The following is an 18,813-nucleotide window of genomic DNA, read 5'->3' on the forward strand; positions in this document are numbered from 1 at the left end:
GCATGGACCCATCCTCCTTTTCCAAGGGGTGCCTCCTTCCACCCTCCACCTTCCAGCCTCTCCCAAGCCCACCCCTCGTTATACAAAGTGCACCCTTTATCCCCAGGATCGCTCTCCAGTCCTGGCGGTTCCCACTCCCACACTCTGGGCATGTGAAGAATTTCCTTCCCCCAACTTCAGTCTCAGTGGCAGCCTCCGCGAGCTTGCATCTACCCAGAGCGTCTTTCTTCCCTTCCCTTTCCTTTCCATTGCCGCCTCCCTCCCCTGCCCCCTGCCAGCCCAGCCTCCCAGTGGATCGCTAAAGGAGAAATGCGAAGAGTTATTGCTTTTTAATTACAAGTGCTATTGTAACATCTATAAGGAAGAACACTTTAAGCTTAATTGAGACCAAATGTGAAGTTAAATTAAATGAATAACTAATTAATGTAACGCTCCTGCATTAGCCCCCAGTGAATGCTGAGGCCCAGGGAGAAGGCGGGGACCAGGCCTCTGGGAACAGCCGGTGCCCAGGGCGGAGGTGGGGCTGGGACCCAGGAGACAGTGCGGAAGGCCAGGTCCCGGGTGTTTCCCCAAACGCCCACCTCCAGCCCGAGTGGCCGGGCTCCGAGTTCCCTGGCCTCTCCCTGGTGCCACCCTTACCTGCTGGCAGGAGCGGGTGTACCCTGTCATGTCCCAGCCCCGCCCTGCACGTGGGGCCTGGTAAGCATCACCTTAACTGCCTCCCTCTTCTGCTCCCCCCACGACCTTAGCCACCTGGCAGCCCCCGCCCCACCATTCCTCCTCCACGTGCCTTTCACACCTGTTCCTGCGCTGCCAGGGGACCACCTCCCGCCAGCCCATCCCTTCAGGGCTGGGCTCACCGTGAGGCCCTACGATCTCGTGTTTTCTCTCCTGTTGTGTCGTTTGTAAGCATGTTCCCACTCCTGTCTCATCCCCTCACCAGACAAGCTCTTCGGGGGCGGGCAGTGTTTTATACCCATTTGTCTCCCTTCACACCTGTGCTCGGAGCGTAGGTAATGTTGTTACCATTTTCTAGATGACGAAACAGGCCAAAAGCAAGTGAGGTGGGGGGAGAGAAGACCTCAAAAGTGCCAGAGAGGAGCAAGATCCGCCCCCTTACCCTGACCCGTGGGCAGGCAGCAGAAAGCAAGCTGGCATTGGGCGAGTGAAGAAACCTCTGTTCCTTGGTCCCCCCCTGAGGGATAGAGGGAGCCCAGGCTCACGCTGGTCTCTACCACGGGGTGAGGGCACCACCTAGCGGCCCCTGAGGGATGATGTCAGATAAATCTTTATAGCATCCACTCAGTCCTCCTGCTTTCAAAGCCAGAGTAAGACCCATGTGTATGTCACCACTGGGGCGGGTACTGCCAGTTCACAATAAGTTGCATCCGGCTAATGCACTGGCCCCGTGTCCCAGCCGAGGCAATGTTGGTGTCTTACGTGGGGCTTTAAGCTCCCGGCCTGCCCCACCGGTCATCAACGTTGTCATGAGTGTCTCCTCTGGAAATGACCATTGTGACCAGCCCAGCACACAACCTGGAGGCCCCAGGACACTGCCCCCAGAGCCCACGGGAGCCCTCGCACCTGCACAGCCAGCACACGAAGTCTGTATTGGTGCTGAGAGGCAGCTTCGGGGGTCAGACAGAATGCCGCGAGCTGGCCTGGCCTGGCGCACGCCGGGCCTTGAGGGGGCAGAACAGGTCCACCCGGAACCCCATGGCAGAAAAGGCCACGGCCAAGAGCTGCAGGCAGCTGCATAGGTGACGGCTCCTGAGTGACCCAGACTTGTCACCCTGGTCCCTGTGCGCAGGTGCAAGTCCTTTTCCTGTGTCCGCTGTCTACTCCGTTCCCAGAATAGAGCAGGCATCCAGGGAGCACTCAATAACCACTGACACTTCTTTATCAAAACACTGGCATTTTAATCAAAACACACACTGGGCCCGGCCGGTGTGGCTCAGTGGTTGAGCGTCCATCTGTGAACCAGGAGGTCGTGGTTCGATTCCCAGTCAGGGCACATGCCCGGGTTTCGGGCTTGAACCCCAGTCCAGCGGGCATATGCAGGAGGCAGCCAATCGATGATTCTCTATCATCATTGATGTTTCCATCTCTCTCTCCCTCCCTCTCCCTTCCTCTCTGAAGTCAATAAAAATATATATAAAAAACAACACATACACACTGGTATTTTCAGTCCTGGCTCCCATTCCCCACAGCACTGCCCTGATGTGTGGTCTCTACTTGAGACATAGAGGCTGGGACAAGGGTGAGGCAAAGGAGGCCGAAGAATGACGCCTTCAGCACCTCCCCCTAGACCTGACCCTGGATATAGCAACGGTCCTTTAACCCAAATGGGTCAGGAGTTAGGAACAGGTTCAAATGGCGATAAATGGCTTGTGAACAAAGGGACAAAGAGAGGCTGGGCTGCCCTGAAACCGGGTCAGAATCCCATCTGTAGGTACAAGCTGACCACAGAGGTCCAATTCTACACAGGAAGGAGAGACGTGCCTTTTCCCGCCTTGGCCCTGGGCAGCCGCGGCCTCGGTCCTGGGATCTGAACCAGCAGGAGTCTGAGCAGGTGTTTCCCTCTGCAGGATGGAGACGCCTTCCGCCTGGCCGGCCTCTTCCCACGGAGACTCCCCCAGCCCCTCAGGGTCCCCGAGTGCTCTGAAGGCTGGTGTTAGATCGAGAGGCTTTGTCTCAGCGTCCCGCAGTTTCAATGGTCTTGCCAGGGGGAGCACTTTGGGGCCCTCCACGCTTCTTTTCCAATCGGGGCCTCATATTTCTTTATACCTGAATGAGGAAGAGAGAGCGGAAGAGAGAGAGAGAGAGAGAGAGAGACAGTTTAATCATCTCCGGCCCCAGCGGTGGGAACAGGGAGGGCGGGCTCCTGGGGTCCCTTCATAATTGCCTTCATCCCCATTCTCTGTAACCAGGGCTCCCTCTCCCCTCTTCAGCGGGGAACAGAAAGCCAGATTAAATTAAAACCTTAGGATATTTGTACCACAGCTGGCAGCTTTAAAAAGCAATATCACGTATCCCATGCCGCCTCGGCCTCAGATCAGCCGCGGCAGGTACTTGGGGCTACGCGGCTCCGTTTTACACGTGAGGAGGGGGAGGTTCGGAGAACGTGAGCGGAGAAGGCGGGCTGCCCAGGGGTTCCTGGTTCCCGCCCAGAGCTCCTCTGCCCTAGCTCATCACTCTGCTCCCCCACACGGGCCTTTCAGAGAAGGACCAGCGTGTGGAGAAGCGCAAACCCCACACACCAGGGACACTGAGGCACATCCGATCCCTGAGCCACTGTTCTCTCGTCTCTAACGGGCATGTCTACCTCTCAAGGTGGCTGGGAGGTAAGCTAAGGATCTGGCGTCAGGCTACTCCAGGCACAGGGCAGAGCTGCCTAAGTGTTCATTCTTCCCCGTTTCTGCCTCTTTTCGATCCTTCATCCCCCAATCTCCCCGCGGGCTGGCAGCTGGAAGAACCACTGGCCCTATGGCCAGTCTCCCCCCCGCACCCCCCACCCATAACCCCCGCTCCTCCAGGCCAGGGCACGACAGATGGAGGTCCTCAATGCCTCCTCTCTCAGTGTCCCGCCCGGAACCTGGGTGGCACCCGCCCTAAAGGGAAGCGCTTCCCCACACGGCATGCTGGTTACCAGGACCCACATTTCCCATCCCCACCAGGTCCACAGCTCTGCCAGCTTCCCGATAGCAGGGCCTCCTGCTCAGCAGCGGAGCCAGAAAGGCCAGCAGAGCCCCCAGCCCCAGCACAGCCCCGCTCAGCCACCAGCCTGTCCGCGCAGCCTGCGCACCCACCACCACTGGCTGCTAGTAACCGAAAGCGCACACCAGCGGTCAGCGACACGCATTCGATTGTGTCCCAGAGGCTTTGATTGGCAGCTGCTTCTTGCTGCACACCGCAGGCGGGGCCCAGGGACTTGGTTTCTGAGCCTGTGGAGCACTTGCAGCCCCGGGTCTGAGTTCAGAAGGAAACTGTTTCCCTGGACTCTGCTTCTCTGTCCTGGGGGCCGTCCCATGCCCCGCTGCTCCCCCAGTGAGGAGGCTGCGACCCTGGTGGCAGCTCAGGCCTCAGGAATCACTTCCCAAGCACCATGCTCTGTGTGGGCGGACGGACGGCCTTTGGAACTGGCCCCCAGGAAGAAAGAGAAAGTTGGGGGGAAAATCACTGGAAGGAGGAGGCTCTGCATGCAGGACCCATTCTGCTGGCACATGATCAGCTACAGACTTGAAGGAAATACTCACAAAAGTCATGGGGCTTGAGGGAACGACTACTGCGTGTGGGTTAAGGCGAGACAAGAGCTACGGAGACACATGGGACAACGGAGGGCAGGTTAGTGGGGCCGGGGCGGGGCGGGCGTTCACGGGACACATCCAGGTCTGCGCGGAGCTGGGCTCCGACGGGGCGCCATGCCCCTGGACTCGGCCTCTCTGTCCTGGGCGACGTCCCACGCCCCGCTGCTCCCCCAGCGAGGAAGCTATGACCTCGGCGAAGGCAGGGGTTTGAACTGAGGTGGGAGGCGGGGCTCCCGCTCCCCTGAGGACTCACCCGGTGCCTGGGCTCAGGTGTGACTTGCAGGCCAGGATCTCTTTGTACACCAGCCGGCAGAGGAGCTGCGGGAAGTTGGGGGCACAGAGGGAAGGGAGCAGTGGTCAGTCCCCAGTGCTGTGACCAGCAGTGGGCTGGCAGGAGGGAGTGGGCTGGCACACAGCCTCACTCAGCAGGGGTCTCCGTGGGAGGGACGTGGTTCTTAGCAAAGGGCTGCTGTCCCAGAGCCCCTCGGGGCAATACTTTGGGCCTCCAGGGTTCTGGCCTGGCAGGACAGGACACCCCACAATGCACAATGTCCATTGGTGTACCCCAAGGACTCTTACCAAGCAGGCCAGGATGTCAGCAGAGATGAGCATGTAGAAGACGTTGTTCCAGCCGGTGGGCGAGATGAGCCCGGCCAGCAGAGGCCCCAGAGCTGCACCTGTGGAGCGCAGCGTTAGGGAAGGGCTCCCACCAAGGGACCCTGGACCCGCCCACGTGACGGCAGCAGGCATGTCCATCGGTGCACCCCAAGGACTCTTACCAAGCAGGCCAGGATGTCAGCAGAGATGAGCATGTAGAAGACGTTGTTCCAGCCGGTGGGCGAGATGAGCCCGGCCAGCAGAGGCCCCAGAGCTGCACCTGTGGAGCGCAGCGTTAGGGAAGGGCTCCCACCAAGGGACCCTGGACCCGCCCACGTGACGGCAGCAGGCCGAGGAGGATGCCCAGACAAGGCTCAGTGCTCGGCTGCCAGGAGCCAGGAGCCAGCCACAGACCTATGGAGCCGGTGCCGTCGATGATGGCCGTGACGGTGGACAGGGCCTTTGAGTTGCCTTTCAGGCTCTGGTGTGTCCCCTGGGGAGAGAGAGCGGAGTGAGGCCCGAACCGAGAGGCAGCACCGGGCGCCGGGACTGAAGGGGCGCCGCCGACCTGGGGCAGGCCTCGGGGCTCGGAGCAGAGGAAGGGGGATTCCGAAGGACTTTGAGGTCCTTGTCTGAACCGGCCAAGAAGGGAGGAAAGGGCTGTGGGGAACACGGACCAGGAGACAGAAGCCCCGACCAAGATCCCCAAGTGACCCCTGGCTGCCGGGAGGTGGCCCACTTACGAGGTCGGCGGAGACAGCAGTGGTGATGAGCGCGTAAGGGCCATTGACCAGGGCCCCACAGATGATCAGCATCACTGAGGTGTGACAGAGAGCCGGTTAGAGAAGAGGAGACCCCTGGCATCAGGCTGAGCGCCTCTGCTTCCCCGTGCCCCCCACCGACACCCCCAAAGCAGTGCCCTCCTGAGGCCCGGCAGGGCTCGCAGCGTCTCACCTATGGAGCTGGCAATCCCGCTCTGGCCGAAGTGGTTGTACAGGAACAACTAAGAAGGGAGAGGCAGCGTCACGCCCAGGCTTCCCACGGGCCGCCTGTGGTGGACGGGAGCCCGGAAGTCTGGGACAACCCTACGCTGCCCTGTATCCAACAGGTCACCCCATTCCTGTTCCTTCTCATACCAGGTCTCACGGTTCCTTAAACGTCCCAAGGATGAGGGCGTCTGACGTCTGGTAATTTATTGTTTCCTTTCCCCTGAAAGTCTCTCATATCCAACCTCCATTTCCTGTTCTTTCCTTGGCCAAGGAGTTGATCAGCTCTGGCCGGTTTGGCTCAGTGGTTGGGGTGTTGGGTCAAGGGCATGTACCTCGGTTGCAGGTTCCCTCCCCCGCCCCCCCCTTTTGGGGTTCGTGCGAGAGGTGGCCAGTCCATGTGTCTCTCTCACATTGATGTTCCTCTCTCTCTCTCTTTTCCCACACCTCCCTTCCACTCTCTCTAAAAATCAATGAGAAAAATATCCTCGGGTGAGGGTTTTAAAAAAAAGAAGTTTATCAGCTGGTCTCCCCTTCTCCACCAAAGCCAAATAGTCACCAATCCCTTTCTGAACTCCCAGGCTGGGTCTCTTTCCTGTGCCCAGGGATGCGCACACACGTCCCCCAGTGGTTGGAGCATTGGGGGTGTCCGGGTGCACACCCCGGTCAGCAGCCGCACGCAGGGATATATGCACACACACTTCGCCCTGAGGTTGTACACACCATGGGGGCGGCCAAGATCAGCATGACGCAGCAGGTGGTGGCCCTGCCATTGGTGTAGTCGGAGATGAGCCCCGCCAGGATGCCACCTGGAACACAAACCAGCCCGCTCACTGCTGCCCAGGGCACGACCCCAGCCCCCCACCCACCTGGTTCCACCCCACCCCCACCCCAAGCTCAGCCCCATCACTGCCTGGTGCTGGCTTGGGCCTCCAGCAGAGCATCTCCCTGTAAAGTCCTCCCTGTACAAGCATGTCAAACTCGCGGCCGGCGGGCCACATGCCTCGAAACGAGTTTGACATGCTTTCTGTACCCACTGCTTAGGGAAGACCACACATGAGAGCTGTGTTTCCCCGCTGGGCAGGAGCCCTATTTTTCTCTGATGGTCACGTTCTTTCTGCACCCCCACAGGAGGAGAGGGGAACGCCGTATGGAGGCCCCACCTGTGATGCCACCGACGTCGAAGAGCGTAGACAGGTCCCCCGCCTCCTTGGCACTGAAGTGAGCTGTGGAAACACAACTACATGGTCAGGCCTGAGGGCTCGGGGCGGACATCCGGAGTGTCGGCCAGAAAAAACAGCGACGGTGCAGCCCACAGCCTCCTTTCCCAGAGGGAGGAGTGAGAACCAGTGGAAGTGATGGGCCAAAGGGAATTTACAACAGTTTGGGCCCCAAACCCTGCTCTGCCTTCTTCCCCTGCAAGATGGCCTTGGCCTCTCAGACCAGCCCTCCCCCAAAAGCCCTGGGATCTGGGCTAGGCATCCTACCCCCCAGGCCACCTTCCCCTGGGGGATCAACTCTCACTGCGCTTCGGCCCAACCAGCCGGTGCCTGCTCTGCTCCAGGCTGAGTGGCAGGACACCACCAGGGGGCGTCACATCCCCCTGGATCTCCCCTGAGAATCAGCCAGGGAGGAGGCTCACGGGGAAAACCTCAGGACCCAGCGTTGCCCAAGCACTAGGGAAGGAATCTCCGGAAGCCTGAACTGCAGCCCAGCCCTCAAGGTTGACTCATCCTCTGACATAAGTCAGCACCGAGGCCAGAAAACAAAGAGTCTCCCTGTCCACGCAGCTGCCTGAGGCTCCACCTCTATTTGTGCAAGAGGCCCCTCAGAGAGGAGCTGTGGGGCAAGTTACAGCTTGCAATCTGGCTCTGACTGATCCCCACGGTGTCCTGTCTGGAGTCAGTACAGTACATGGCAAGGCAGCCTTGGCCCTCGGCCCTCCCGTGGGGCTTGTGGGTGCAGCGCAGCCTGGGTGAGGGCCTGGCCCTGGCGGAGCTCTGAGGCTCAGGGACAGGGGTCTGCTTGTTTCTTTTTTTCAATTCTTACCGGAGGATATGTTTATTTATTTGAGAGAGAGAGAGAGAGAGAGAGAGAGAGACATTGATGTGAGAGAGAAACAATGATCGGATGCCTTTTGTATACATCCCAACCAGGGATTGAACCCACAACCTTTTGGTGTACGGATGATGCTCCAACTAACAGAACCACCTGGCCAGGACCAGGAGTCTGTTTCTTGGTGGAGTAGCCACCTGACCTAGGGAATAGCAAAGACCCAGGCCAGGCAGACATACACATACTTTTCGACCACAAAAGTGACCTCTCCTCGTCTGTCCATCCTTGGACGGGGTAGAGGCAGGAAGAGCGGTCAGGAGCTGGGCAGTGCAGCCGACCCGGCACAGGGTAGAGTCCCATGAGGCTCCCGGCAGCCCCTTGGGAGAGAACAGTGTTCCCCTCCAGGCTACAAGCTGTGGGGGTGGCTCACCAGGTCTTCCCCGGGTTGGCAGAATCTCAAGGGACCGCGGGAGCATTCAAAAGGCAGACCTTTCCTAGAGCCCTCCAATCCCACCCGCCTATGCGCCCAGCAGCCTGGAGGTGGCTTTCTCCTGCACTAAAGGATGGAGACGTTGGGGGGATTACAGAACAGAGCTTCCAGTTCCTAACTCCCAACTCAGCCCCAAGGACGGAAGGGTGGCTGGAGTCAGGGCCTGAGGGGTAGCATACAAGGTTCATCTTTGCATTTAAAAATAAAAATCGCACCCGGCAGGCGTGGTTCAGTGGTTGAGCATTGACCTATGAACCAGGAGGTCACGGTTCGATTCCCAGTCAGGGCACATGCCCGGGTGGTGGGCTCGATCCCCAGTGTGGGGCGTGCAGGAGGCAGCCGGACAATGACTCTCTCTCATCATTGATGTTTCTCTCTCTCTCTCCCTCTTTCCTCCTCTCTGAAATCAATAAAAATATTTTTTTTAAAAAAAATAAATAAAAATCGCCCTTTGCCCTCCAAGAGGCTCAGCCGAGATCCTTCCTGCATCCTGGAATCACACGCATCACGCAACGGTTTCCTCTCGGACCAGAGCCCCCTTCCTCACCGCTTCTCCCCGGAACTCACCCACATTGAAGATGTAGAGGGGCAGCCAGTAGAGGAAGGTGTAGCTGACCAGCTTGGCAAAGAGCAGACACAGAGAGAACTCGATCACACCCTGGGAGCGGAGCAGAGGGCACGATGAGAAAAGGGTGCGGCCCCCGGGGCAGATGAGCACCTCCCAGCACCCTGCACCCCCACCACCCAAAGCACCTCCAGCCACACCCACTGTCAGTGAGAGCCATGTGTGCGCTGCTCCAACGCTGTGTCCAGACAAGCCTCTGGAAACCACAGAGCACCCTGCAACCCCCTCTCCTGACATCCAACCGAGAAACCTAGAGAGCCCCTCTCCTCTCCATTCCCCCGGCCTCTCACCGGGATCATGAGCGCCCCCCAAAAGCTGATGGCAGCAGGCTGAGCGCTTGGCTCCTTGGAGCATCCGGTGGCTGCCTCCAGGCTGCTCTCCTGGTGACAGTAGGGGTTGTTCCCCGGGTCCTCAGGGCTGTCCTGCTTCTCTTCCGACTCCCCCTGAACAGAGATGAGACCGTGCTGTGGGCACGTCCATGTGCCCCCTCCTGCCAGCTGGAGGGGTGACCCTCGTGAGAGGCAGGGGCTCCGAAGCGGGAAGAGGTGCGGGTCCCTCTCGGGACTGGAGTAACCGCCTGAGCCCCCCACCACCACCCCGGGCTGCGAGGAGCCAACCCAAGGGCTTGACATGGGGCCTGTGAGGTAACTGGGCTCAGGGCTTCCTCCTCCAACTCCCAGCCCTGTCTGGGGGTGCAGTGGGAGGGCAGGGAGCGGTGGGGGGCGCACACTCACGTGGTGCTGAGGGGTGGTGCAGTCCACATCCTCTGGGTCTGAAACAAAAACCTTCTAAGAAGCTTTCCTCAGGCCGGGCCCTCCCCTTGCACTGGGACTGGTCCCCACCCCCAAGTGGCCCCACGAGGGAGCTGGAGCCGGGCTCGGGCGTGGAGCCCACCAGCTAGGCCCGACTCTCCATCACCTGCCCTGTCACTAATGCCTCCGGGACTTCCGTTCACCTGCTACAGGTGGCCCTGCTACCTGGGCTGCCTGACTCAGGCTGTCAGGGATGGGATGAGAACAGCGAATGTGGGAGTGTCCTCTCTACTCCCCACCCCCCTTTCCCTTCCCCCCTCACTCAGCCAGCATTTGCCAAACACCAACTAGCAGCAGCCATTCTAACCTCCTGTGTCGCCTAAACCTTCACCAGCCCCGGGATGGACAAGCTGTTGGTCCCATTGACAAATGAGAAAACTGAGGCTCCGAGCAGTTGCTTGTCCCGAGTCCCACATCCGGTCCTCCCGCTCTGTGACCAGGAATCCTCCCCTAGCCAGCTGCCTTCTCCCAGAGCTGCGGCCCCGTGGGGAGGGAGGGTCCACTCACACTCGATGAGAAAGAAGAAGGTGACGATGCCCATGGCAGCGGTGATGACGCCTGGGACCACGAAGGACAGGCCCCAGCGCTCGCTCACCCAGATGCCGGCGATCAGGGAGCCCAGAATGTTGCCCACGGAGGTGTGGGAATTCCAGATGCCCATGATGAGCCCCCGCCTGGAGGGAGGGGAGGAGGGGGAGAGTGAGGGAAGATGAGGAGCGGGAGGGGAGAAGAGCAGAAAAAGTAAAAAGGGAAGCAGAGGGTTCACCTCGACTGCCCTGGCCAAATGCAGAAAGCTGGCTGCCTACAGCCTCCGTGCCAGGGAAAGGGGAGGGATGGGTGAGATCAGACGAGGGACAGCCAGGCCTGCAGACCTGAGCCAGCACACAGGGCCTACCAATGGAGCTCTGCTGTCCTCAGGGGTCCAGACTCCCACCCCCTCTTCTCCCTCTCCTGTGGCTGTAACTCTAAAGCACGGGGCCTCAACCCCCAGGGGCCAGGGGCCATGTCCGGAGTTGTCACAGCTCAGGATGCGCTAGCAGCACCTAGCGGGCAGATGCTGCTAAGCATCTACAATTGATGTTTCTCTCTCTCTCTCCCTCTTTCCTCCTCTCTGAAATCAATAAAAATATTTTTTTTAAAAAAAATAAATAAAAATATCCCTTTGCCCTCCAAGAGGCTCAGCCGAGATCCTTCCTGCATCCTGGAATCACACGCATCACGCAACGGTTTCCTCTCGGACCAGAGCCCCCTTCCTCACCGCTTCTCCCCGGAACTCACCCACATTGAAGATGTAGAGGGGCAGCCAGTAGAGGAAGGTGTAGCTGACCAGCTTGGCAAAGAGCAGACACAGAGAGAACTCGATCACACCCTGGGAGCAGAGCAGAGGGCACGATGAGAAAAGGGTGCGGCCCCCGGGGCAGATGAGCACCTCCCAGCACCCTGCACCCCCCACCACCCAAAGCACCCCCAGCCACACCCACTGTCAGTGAGAGCCATGTGTGCGCTGCTCCAACGCTGTGTCCAGACAAGCCTCTGGAAACCACAGAGCACCCTGCAACCCCCTCTCCTGACATCCAACCGAGAAACCTAGAGAGCCCCTCTCCTCTCCATTCCCCCGGCCTCTCACCGGGATCATGAGCGCCCCCCAAAAGCTGATGGCAGCAGGCTGAGCGCTTGGCTCCTTGGAGCATCCGGTGGCTGCCTCCAGGCTGCTCTCCTGGTGACAGTAGGGGTTGTTCCCCGGGTCCTCAGGGCTGTCCTGCTTCTCTTCCGACTCCCCCTGAACAGAGATGAGACCGTGCTGTGGGCACGTCCATGTGCCCCCTCCTGCCAGCTGGAGGGGTGACCCTCGTGAGAGGCAGGGGCTCCGAAGCGGGAAGAGGTGCGGGTCCCTCTCGGGACTGGAGTAACCGCCTGAGCCCCCCACCACCACCCCGGGCTGCGAGGAGCCAACCCAAGGGCTTGACATGGGGCCTGTGAGGTAACTGGGCTCAGGGCTTCCTCCTCCAACTCCCAGCCCTGTCTGGGGGTGCAGTGGGAGGGCAGGGAGCGGTGGGGGGCGCACACTCACGTGGTGCTGAGGGGTGGTGCAGTCCACATCCTCTGGGTCTGAAACAAAAACCTTCTAAGAAGCTTTCCTCAGGCCGGGCCCTCCCCTTGCACTGGGACTGGTCCCCACCCCCAAGTGGCCCCACGAGGGAGCTGGAGCCGGGCTCGGGCGTGGAGCCCACCAGCTAGGCCCGACTCTCCATCACCTGCCCTGTCACTAATGCCTCCGGGACTTCCGTTCACCTGCTACAGGTGGCCCTGCTACCTGGGCTGCCTGACTCAGGCTGTCAGGGATGGGATGAGAACAGCGAATGTGGGAGTGTCCTCTCTACTCCCCACCCCCCTTTCCCTTCCCCCCTCACTCAGCCAGCATTTGCCAAACACCAACTAGCAGCAGCCATTCTAACCTCCTGTGTCGCCTAAACCTTCACCAGCCCCGGGATGGACAAGCTGTTGGTCCCATTGACAAATGAGAAAACTGAGGCTCCGAGCAGTTGCTTGTCCCGAGTCCCACATCCGGTCCTCCCGCTCTGTGACCAGGAATCCTCCCCTAGCCAGCTGCCTTCTCCCAGAGCTGCGGCCCCGTGGGGAGGGAGGGTCCACTCACACTCGATGAGAAAGAAGAAGGTGACGATGCCCATGGCAGCGGTGATGACGCCTGGGACCACGAAGGACAGGCCCCAGCGCTCGCTCACCCAGATGCCGGCGATCAGGGAGCCCAGAATGTTGCCCACGGAGGTGTGGGAATTCCAGATGCCCATGATGAGCCCCCGCCTGGAGGGAGGGGAGGAGGGGGAGAGTGAGGGAAGATGAGGAGCGGGAGGGGAGAAGAGCAGAAAAAGTAAAAAGGGAAGCAGAGGGTTCACCTCGACTGCCCTGGCCAAATGCAGAAAGCTGGCTGCCTACAGCCTCCGTGCCAGGGAAAGGGGAGGGATGCGTGAGATCAGACGAGGGACAGCCAGGCCTGCAGACCTGAGCCAGCACACAGGGCCTGCCAACGGAGCTCTGCTGTCCTCAGGGGTCCAGACTCCCACCCCCTCTTCTCCCTCTCCTGTGGCTGTAACTCTAAAGCACGGGGCCTCAACCCCCAGGGGCCAGGGGCCGTGTCCGGAGTTGTCACAGCTCAGGATGCGCTGGCAGCACCTAATGGGCAGATGCTGCTAAGCATCTACAATGCACAGCTGGCCCTCATGACCAAGAATCCTCGAGTCTAGCCCCAAATGCCAACAGTGCCGAGGTGAGAAGTCCTGCCCGAAAGCAACCTTTTTTTGCACAAAACCTAGCTCAAGCACAGCTGGCGTGGTTCAGTGGTTGAGCGTCAACCTATGAACCAGGAAGGTCACAGTTTGATTCCTGGTCAGGGCACTTGTCTGGGTTGCAATCCCCAGTGTGGGGCATGCAGGAGGCAGCCAATCAATGATTCTCTCTCATCATTGATGTTTCTTCTCTCTCTCTCTCTCCCTTCCTCTCTGAAATCAATGAAAATATGTTTAAAAAAATAAAAGCCAGCTCAAGGAAAAAAAAACAACACCACCACAGTTTTACAGGCTTCTTTTTTGCCTTTAGGAGGAAAAAAGAAAAGCCAGCTCAAGGGGAAAAAAAAACACACCACAGTTTTACAGGCTTCTTTTTTGCCTTTAGGAGAAATGGAAATTCATTTATTATGAGGAAAAGCATAACTAAAGTTGCTGTTTTATGGGTTAAAACCTAATCAATAGAAAAATCAATACTGCTTTTGTCACTGACATGTTTATCTCACTCAGCATATGCAAGTCGGCCAAACGGAGGCACGTTTCTAATCGTGTACCCTGAAATTACGTGAGGGGCCCAGTGACCTCCGCACTACCCCCGCCCTCCCAGGGAACCTCCTGCTCACACTCCTTTGTCACACTCACCTCCCCTTCCCAAACCAGTTGCCCACGCAGGTCACAACCGAGGGCCAGCCTGTGGTCTGGACGAGTCCATTGCAGATCTGCAGGGAGAGAGCAGGCAGGTGGGACAGGCCCGGCTGCTGCCCACTTCCTGCTCTGACCCATCCCAGGCTGGGGAGGTTCGACATCAGAGGCCCAAGATCCTTTGCGGCAGAGACCCAGGCTCCGGCACCGTAGCGACCCGGGGTGTGCTCAGTGCAGACTTACTGAGGGGGCAAATGCGTGACCCTGGGAGGTGGGACCCTCTGGGGCATCACAGAGGAGCAGTGGGCTGGGCAGGAGGCGTGAGGGCCTACCTCGGCCATGACCTGGGGCGGCCGAGGGGGACTAGATTCTTCCTGAGATGGAAACAGAGGCCAGAGAGCAAGACAGGGGCTCATACCTGAATGAGCACGAAGTACCAGAGCACGTGGATGTCCCAGAAATACCCCAGGCCAAAGAGCGAGGTGAAGAGGCCACTGAGCAGCATTCCGGCCGACAGGTAGTAACGAAGGGGGAGCCGCTCCCCGAAAATCCCACTGGAGAACAGAGTTAGATTTGTGGTTGGTCCCGCTATCTGCACTCCTCAACCCTGCCTCCATTTCTTCCCCCCAACACCCCACTGGGCGGGGCGACTCAGGTCAAGGTGACCACCAGTGACCTCTGGGTTGCCACAGCCAGGGACACCCGCAGCCCTCCACTCACTAGGCTTCTCTGCTTTATTTGAAACTGCTGACCACACTCCTGTCTCCCCCTGGCCTGCTCGATGCCACTCTTGAGGGTTTCAGCCCCTCCCCCTTGGCTGACCACGCCTCCTCATTGATTTTCTTGGGAGCCTCTCCTGCAGCACCTTTGCGGTGGTAACTACCACCGAGTTTTTTCAGTCCACTCTCTCCCCCAGAGCGGCCAGCACATCCAGATACTTCTTTCTGGACATCTTGGCCTGGAGACCCCCAAACACTTGAAACTCAACACTCGAAAACTGAACTCTTCCTCCTCACCCTACCCAGCCCTACCCGGTGCCCTCATCGGAGGGAATGGCACCACCGCCCGTGGCCACTCAAGCCAGAAACCACAGAGCCACCTCGGTTCCCTGCCTCTTCTTCCCACCCTTCACGTTCAACCTCCAAACCCACCAATCCTACTCTTAGTTTCTAGCATGTCGTCTTTCCACCTCTATTTACTGCTCTTCTAACGCAAGAGCTCCTCAAAGCGTAGCTGCGCCCAGCCAGTGTGGCTCAGTGGTTGAGCGTCGACCTATGAACCAGGAGGTCACGGTTCGATTCCCGGTCAGGGAACATGCCTAGGTTGCGGGCTCAATCCCCAGTGTGGGGTGTGCAGGAGGCAGCGGTTCATTGACTCTCTCTCATCATTGATGTTTCTATCTCTCTCTCCCTCTCCCTTCCTCTCTGGAACCAATAAAAATATATTTTTTTAAGTGTAGCTGCACTGTCATCCATCTGCTTCCTAGCATAACCAGGCCTTCGGCCTTGCCCTCCCTTTACCTGCCTCTCGTCCGACTCGGAGTGGCCTGTCTGAAATGTAAATCTGAACACGACACCCTGAGTGAAACCCTCCAACGCTCTCCTGTGCCCATGGCCTGGTCCACATGGCTCATTCTCCAGCCCATCTCCTGCTGCTACCCCCACCCCAGCCCTGACCATGCCACCTCCCTCTTCCTTACCTTCCCCATGCTAGCCTCCTGCCTCGCCTCTTCCCCACCGCCACGCCCCTGCTCTGCATTGGTGCCAACAGCATCTCCTTCAAGAAGCCTTCCCTAGTCCCTCTTCTCTAACCCCGGCCTGGACTAAGTGGCCACCCCGGAGCCTCTGGAGCGCCCAGAGCCGCCTGTCACAGAGCCACCACACTGATGTGTACCAGCTGCTGCTGGTCCCGTCAGGCTGTGTGCTTGCTGGAGGTGGTACCTGCCGGACTCCTGGTGACAAACACCAGGCCTGCCTTGCTAATGGCGGCCCAGGACAGGACAGGTTTTCCTGCCCGTTTCTGCGTCCAGCGCTCCCCCTTGAAGGATTCGGGTCCAGAACAAACCGCACTCCAGCCACACCGTGGACCCTGCCACCCCGTGCAGAGTCAGAAGGAGTGTCCGGGAAAGGCTTTCCAGGAAAAGAGCTACCGGAAGTGGGAGTGACCACACAGGGAAACGAGAATGGCTGTGGCTGAGCACACGTGCAGAAGTCTCGCTCTCATTTCCACCAGGGGAGCTGGCAGCTCGTTCACTGACCCGCTGCCGGGTGAGGGCGAATCGAGGTTGGCAGCGGCTCGGGACCACCCACCCCGGCTCTGCCCCTCTCACCTGATGAACATGCCGATGGCATAGGCCACCAGGAAGGCGTTGTCCACGGCGCCCAGCAACTCCTTGTAGTTGTCCTGGTCTGGAAGCAGAAGGGGGAGACAGAAAGCTGAGCTCGCTGCTTGGCTGCCCCTGCAGGAAGGCCTCTCTGGCCCTGGGCCCCCTTCCTGGGGAGGGTGGGGGAGTCACTGGCCCCATTCTTACCAAACGGAGGCCAGCTGCACCACGTGGTGTCGTTGGGACTGTGGGTGGCATTGGGGGGCTGGATGATCGCTGAGCAGTTCTGGTGCAGACGGCTCTGGACAGACAATGGGATACACAGGCCAGGGGCCCCTCAGCCTCCTCAGCCCGAGAGGAGCAAGCAGCTCCCTCCCCAGCCACACCAGCGCCACTGCCTCCCCACCGGCCTCTGCTCCGGCCTCTGGCACCTCCCCTGCAGGACCTGGTATAGGGACAGGTGGCCACAGCGGACCCTCAGTGAAGGCAGAGCCCACAGAGCCCGGGGTCCTTGCTCACAGGAGCGCTAGGGCGGTTCTCTGCAACAGCAGGGCTACTAACAGAGGGAGCCGCCAGGCGAAGGAGCAGGCTCGGTGGCCGCGGTAAGGACGGTCCTGGCCCGAGTCCCGGGCCCCTCACCTAGAGTGTATTTCTCTAGCATCTCCTGCATCTTTCCCGCCGCTAGCCAGCCTCACCTTCACCACGCTGATGGGCTTCCTGGACATGTGATAACATGTGTAGATGAAGAAGGTGAGCAGCAGGATGAAGCCTCGGTACCTGCAGGGAAGGGTGGGCGTCTGGGTTAGCAGGGAGATCGGACCCAAATTGCCGCCTATGCCCACGCTACAGCCCCGGGCCTCAGCACCACCAACTCTCTACCTTCAGGCTCCCTCCGGATGCAAGAGTCTTGGGCAGAGGCCATAGGGAGAGCAGGGACAGATGTCCAGACCAGGGTACTCAGGGAGCCCGGTCTTCCTGGCCCCCGCTTCTGAGTGCTTCCAACTGCGCTGGCTCAGCACCAGCACCCAGTATGCCTCTTGTCACCTCCATCACCTCTGAGCTCCTGCAGCCTCACTAAGGTCAGGGTGCCTGGCTGGATGCATGTGTGAGAGAGATGGGGGCAGGGAGCGAAAATCATGTTTAAAATACCAGAAATGACGGGAGCGGATGGGAGGCCGAGAAGGGAGAAGGGTCCATCTCCACAGTGAGCTCAATACTCCCTGTGAGCTCAGAACACAGCGGAACTAGCTCCCTGCGGCCTGCCCCTGCAGAGCCCAGACCATACATGGAAACGTGGCTCCAGGGGGAAGCTGCTGACAGAACCACGTGCTCTTCCTGGTCCCAGTCTCGCCTCCCCCCGGACAGCAGGGTCATTCTCTCCATCTGTGGCTCACACATCACATGTGCCCCCTCACCCCCCACTTCTCACCCCGTGCACTGCGTCTGGGATGGAAAGAAGGGTTCAGCCAAACACCAGTAAAGTTTCCGTGCACGCCCGGCTGCGGGGCCTGGGAAGGGCCTTGGTGCCCTGAGTCACTGTCTGCTTCCCCAGCAGAGATCAGCTGAGCTGAGTCAGCAACTGGAGTCAGGAGACGCATGGAAAATGGGCTGCAAAGGTTCCCTGCCCAGGAGAAAGGGCCAGGCACTCAGAAAGACCCAAAGCTCTGGTCCATGAAAGATCTCTTGGTGGAGGTGGGGGTGGGAGGGGGAGAAGGCTTCGAGGGACCCGAAGCCCTTTGCCTCCCTCAGCTCCATGAACCTGAGGGGCTGGACACTGGGACTCAACCCGCCCTTCCTGGAATCTACCTCCAAAACCCACACTCACTTCTTCTAACTGTGTCACGAAGGGGATTTAGGCAGAGCCCGGGTTTAGGGTGGGCTCCCAGGCCCTTCTCTATGCACGCCTGGACGCGAGCTTCCTGCCTGGGTTCTCTGTCTCCATTCTCTCCACTGCCCCCAGTTCATCCTTTTTTAAAAACTATTTTTTTTTATTGATTTCAGAGAGGAAGAGAGACAGAAACATCAATGATGAGAGAGAATCATTGATCAGCTGCCACCTGTATGCCCCCATCTGGGGATCGAGCCTGCAACCTGGGCATGTGCCCTAACAGGGAATCGAACCGTGACCTCCTGGTTCATAGGTCGACACTTAACCACTGAGCAACACTAGCTGGGCCCCAATTCACCCTTAAAAGGATGAAGGTACACGTGCCCTGCTTCATTCATTACCCACTTACACTTCTCCAGGGCTCTCCATTCTGCTGAGAACGAAGTTCCAACTATCTAGCCTGGATTTCACGTTCCCCTACAACCTGTCCCTCCAGCTCCCAGCTACCAGCTCCCAAGGGCGCGTGAGTTCTCCAGGGAACCTGGGGTTACTCCAAGGTGACTGTCACTGTGACTGGCATCAGCAAGCAGAAATGTTTCCACCGTTGGCATATGGCTCATGACTCCGAGTCAGGGGCTTGCAGAATCCGAGGGGAATTTGGAGAGGGTGCCCAGCTGGCCTTCAGAGAGCGACGGATGGAAGAAAGCTGCAGCCCTACAGGTAGCCCCGACCCAGCGCCCTGCCCGGGAGGCTGCCCGGTCGGGAAGAAGCTGAAAGCTTCGGGTGAGGACTCTGACTGTGTATCAGATGCAAGTCCCTGGTTTCCTCATCAATGGCACGTGGGGA

General features: G+C 59.2%; 1 protein-coding gene across 1 annotated transcript; it reads right to left on the reverse strand.

The window, feature by feature from the left end:
• Positions 1-2,092: 2,092 nt before the first annotated feature.
• On the reverse strand, positions 2,093-17,811 carry SLC37A2 (solute carrier family 37 (glucose-6-phosphate transporter), member 2). Its single transcript, XM_014543402.1, has 23 exons — positions 17,569-17,811; positions 16,835-16,916; positions 16,347-16,440; positions 16,146-16,224; positions 14,235-14,370; positions 13,817-13,893; positions 12,529-12,695; positions 11,944-11,981; positions 11,500-11,652; positions 11,093-11,241; positions 10,380-10,546; positions 9,795-9,832; positions 9,351-9,503; positions 9,003-9,093; positions 7,054-7,116; positions 6,614-6,699; positions 5,859-5,907; positions 5,648-5,721; positions 5,319-5,397; positions 5,087-5,184; positions 4,561-4,625; positions 4,257-4,313; positions 2,093-2,787 (listed from the first exon to the last, which is right to left on the reverse strand). Exons 2-22 carry the CDS (start codon positions 16,862-16,864, stop codon positions 4,283-4,285), a joined length of 1,917 nt encoding a protein of 638 aa, XP_014398888.1. The 5' UTR covers positions 16,865-16,916; positions 17,569-17,811; the 3' UTR covers positions 2,093-2,787; positions 4,257-4,282.
• Positions 17,812-18,813: the final 1,002 nt, after the last annotated feature.

Source organism: Myotis brandtii, unplaced genomic scaffold (assembly GCF_000412655.1).
Source record: "Myotis brandtii unplaced genomic scaffold, ASM41265v1 scaffold325, whole genome shotgun sequence".
Lineage (NCBI taxonomy): Eukaryota > Metazoa > Chordata > Mammalia > Chiroptera > Vespertilionidae > Myotis > Myotis brandtii.